The 4,272-nt window shown below is 36.0% G+C and overlaps 1 protein-coding gene across 1 annotated transcript; it reads right to left on the bottom strand.

Moving 5' to 3' along the window:
- Nucleotides 1-352: 352 nt before the first annotated feature.
- LOC129928358 (uncharacterized) lies at nt 353-2,589 on the bottom strand. The gene has a single exon (XM_056042552.1). It carries the CDS (start codon nt 1,830-1,832, stop codon nt 630-632), a length of 1,203 nt encoding a protein of 400 aa, XP_055898527.1. The 5' UTR covers nt 1,833-2,589; the 3' UTR covers nt 353-629.
- Between the last annotated feature and the right edge of the window lie 1,683 nt (nt 2,590-4,272).

Genomic DNA, 4,272 nt, shown 5'->3' with positions numbered 1-4,272 from the left:
CTCGTGACGCTCCTGAGCTCTGTTCACGACGTCGAACCTTCCCGGACCGCCGTCGATCCTTCCCGAACCGCCGTGTTGACACTTGTCTCGGCTGACCGTCGTAACTCGTCACGGTTGACCGCTCCTCTAGCGCTGGCCTAGGGCGATTTGCGTCGGCTGACTACACACACACCACTACCCCTCTCTGTGCCACCACCAAGTTTATAACAATATTATAATAGAAAAATACAAAACAAAAAAAAAAAGAGTACTATTTACCCTCCCAAGAGTCTAAATAGTACCAGCATGGAAGGTAATAAGTACCAACTATATATATACATAACAATGCAGAAAGATTCACAAACATAACTCACAAGTATAAGTAGCAGCATTTTCACAACCTGCACATGCAATATGCACCCAAGAAGCACATATTAAACATTGTATCATATCTTCTTTAAGGTTTTCTTCGCATATAAAACAATACCAATTTTGACTTTTCTCACTCTCATTCTGACCAAACTGAATAGAAATTTTACTTTTTTTTTTCTTTTGTGTTGCAGGAATAATTTAAGTTTGTTGTTTTTTACTTTATTTTGCAATTGAAGTATCCACAAGAATTTTTTTTATAGGGACTGGAAGTTAAAATTTCAGATTGAAAAGATTTTTTTTTTCTGTTTAACATCCATGGGGGGTTTTTCTTTTACTGGGATAGGAGAGATTGCAGTTACAGGGATGTATTTAGACTTTGATTGCCGAGAAGGAATTAAGCAATCATAATGGCCTACATCATCTCCAATATTTGTAAATCGAATAACTACTGCAGGGGAGGAAGGAAAATCATTCATGCCATATTTTAAAACAACATTACTAGTTGCATTCATAATGACAATTGGCTTTCTGAGCAGCTTCGTAGTTGCTATTATCTCTAGCTCGCCAACCATAGTATTTGGTCTAGAAATACTATCTAGCCTTTCAAAAATATTGTCAAATTTTGCATGTGGCATGTCAGCACACAATGTTGCTGCATCAAGGTCAATATAATGCTCAATGTTTTTACAAATATAGTCAACAACTTGTGCTCTAAGAGAGTCTGCCAATGCCTTTTCTTGTATTTTAACTTGCAGGCTACATACAACTTCACTTGAATCTATGTCAGTTAGCTGGAGATGTTCATGTAATGAAATGCAAATGCTTCTAAAAAAGCATCTGCCGTCAGGCTCTGTTGGAATTGCATTGTACGCAGATATAGAAAGTTCTAGGTGAGAATAATTTGAATTTATGGAGCTTTGAGCAGTTGCACCAAATCGTGGTTCATTTGATGAAGTGAGTGGGGATGTTGCAACTATTGTTGAGGAGTCTGATGATGACTGCACTAACAACTGATCATGTTGGGAATTTGAGGTTGAAGGGATGGGTTCTACAGGAATATTTATAACTGAGCAAATGGAGGTTTCAAAATCACTTTCAGTGAATATATGTCGATTGCAAGGCCATATGCCACATTTCAAAAAACCATTAGCAAAATTTGCGACCGAAGCTGCTCTTGGGTATGCTCTACCTAAGATGGTAGCCACCTGAAATACAGTAATTCCTCTACCTGGATGATTAAAAAGCCACTTATCTGACTCTTGTACATAACAGCTTTGCAGGGGCTTAAAAAACGAGACATCCAAAGGTTGAAGCTTATGTGTAGTATGAGGGGGCAAGCTGAACATAATAACACAAGAGTTACTTGCAGCAGTGATGGCTTGCAAATTTTTGCTGTGAGAGGTATGTCCATCCAAGATTAGAAGAACAGGCTTTTCTTTTGATGGTTTTACACTGTTCTGTTTATAAAATGATCCATCCATTCTGAAAAGCTATCTGCAGTCATCCAGCCACTTTCATTGCATACAGCGATTGTTCCTGGAGGAGCACCATCTAAAAGTTCGCCCTTCATCCGTTTTCGCTTGTAGACAAGCATAGGTGGAATAGCATTTCCTGCTGCATTAGCGCAAAATATTGCTGTGGTGGTAAGACCTCTTTCTGCACTGGTCAACTTCCCCACCTGATGCCTTCCTGTCAAGCTCACCACTTTTTGCTGTTTTTTCTGGACAGTTGAGAGCGCTGTTTCATCGGTAATGAAGATCCTAAGAGCATCTAATTTATTTTCTGTAATGATGCTTTCAAGTTTGTCAAAAAATCTGTTAACTGCTATCTTGTTAAAACCGGTACTACGCGCAAGAGATGTTGCTTCAGGTTGTCGCAAGCTCAGATTGTGACGTTTCTTAAAATATCTAAACCAGTCTTTTCCTGCCATTCCTTCTGTTTTATTAAATTTGTGAGACAAGCCATTTTTTTTCTGCTATTTGGTATGCAAGACATCTTATATCGTTTCTGGTCAGGCCGAACAGCATTCCTTTCAGTTGATTGATGTGACTGACAAGTTCATTCTCAAGCTCTGCTGGGAGAACTGTCATTCTACCTCTTTGTACTACATTCCCATTCGCAAACTTGTTTTTTCCATCTAAGTGTCTTTTTAGAGTTGGTTTAGGTATACCGTAAAGTCTAGACACTTCATTGAGACCATATTTATTCCTTAATGCCTCTAAGGCTTTCTGAAGATCCTCCGGGGACCAGGTTGAATCTCTGCCCCTGGGTAAAAAAAATAATGAATGTAAATGATTATTAAATAGATTGCTATAGTCTATATGGTATTTTATTTATTTTTTTTTTAAATGTAGATCTACTTATAGTTAAGGGCTAGATTATGTTTAGTCTAAAATTTAGATATAGCCTTAATTTTATTAAATCTAAATCTACTAGATTTAGTACCTTAATTATCTTTTTTAGTCTAGACTCTATAGTCTATAATTATAAAGAAAGTTATTGTTACATAGACATAGAGTAGAGTATAGAGGATGATAGAATATGATTCTAGAACTAGATTATATTATAAATCTAGATCTAGATAGTAGAAAGATCTTTAGCAATTACTAATTCTAGCTTTAAAACATAAAATAAGAAAGTCATTCGATCTACATCTAGATATTATGTCGAGATCAACTGTGGGGCTAAATAGTACCGAATGTCGGATAATTAGTACTTCCGGTACTTGTTACCCTCCTGGCGCCGGTACGATTTACCTCAAGGGGTCAGCCCACATAACGGTTTATCATATTAACATGTCTAAAAATAACTGATGTACTGAGGCATTATTTTCAAGAGGAAAGGTTGGTTAACAATGCAATAGCTTTTGGAACATGATAGGTTGCCTCATTAGATAATTATACGATTTCTAACATGTGCAAAAATTACATCAAAAAAGGTAAAAATGAATAAAGCCTTACCGTTTTGGTGTCTTTTGTTTAAGCTCCATAAAATTAACATGAATGATGACGCTATAGTTGTAGGTCAATATGCCAGGTTTTTTATTTTTAAAGACTATTTCTAAATATGAAAATTTTCGGTGGTACGAATTAAACAGTGGTACGTTTTACCCCCCTTTCCCCTATATATATATATATATATATATATATATATATATATATATATATATATATATATATATATATATATATATAATAAGGCCTGTCTTCGAGTCCGAAGATCAGTGAGGAATGCAGTATTTCCCGTGGATGCGCAGTCCCAGCTGTGACCTACATATTTTGACACGTCCAGGCAAGCACAACCATTGTCCGCAGGTGGTCGATTTAGATCAGTGATTCCCAAAGTGATCTATATAGACCACCAGGGGTCTACGAAGACTTCCAGGGGGTCTACGAAAGGAAAAAAATAAATTGGGGGTCTACGAGTTGTCCACGGGGGTCTACGATAATAGTTTTCATTTAAGAAGGTCGTGACTTTAATTTTTACATCCCATTAATGTAATTCTTTCATACACCAATATATTATGTTTACCTAATCCATTAGATATTTATCCTGCTATTCAAACGAAAAATTGTTGTATTTAATTTCTATATTTATTTAAATAGCTTAATTTTGTAAATAGCTTAATTTTGTCTACATGTAACTAATGTTTCACAAAAATAATGTAGATTTTACAGCTTTGATTATTTAAAATTGGGATTCATTCCTTCCTTGTCAAACAAGCGTTTGCATAAGTGCCCTTTTATGACGATATGAAACTAATTACACTAGAAGATCATTTGAGACAATGCCACCCTGACAAAACAGGTGAAGATTTGAAAATCTTTCGAATACTCAAAGATAAATTTCAGAATAGACCCACAGAATCTCTTAGACATCATATAGAGAAGATGATGGTTTGTGAACGGCTTACAATATCTC

This window comes from Biomphalaria glabrata, chromosome 9, assembly GCF_947242115.1.
Source record: "Biomphalaria glabrata chromosome 9, xgBioGlab47.1, whole genome shotgun sequence".
Lineage (NCBI taxonomy): Eukaryota > Metazoa > Mollusca > Gastropoda > Planorbidae > Biomphalaria > Biomphalaria glabrata.
The sequence above is the reverse complement of the archived record's forward strand: the minus strand, read 5'-3'. Positions and strand labels throughout refer to the sequence as shown.

Excerpts from the sequence above, each read along its gene's own strand:
- LOC129928358 (XM_056042552.1), bottom strand. The coding sequence starts at position 1,832 with ATGGATGGATCATTTTATAAACAGAACAGTGTAAAACCATCAAAAGAA.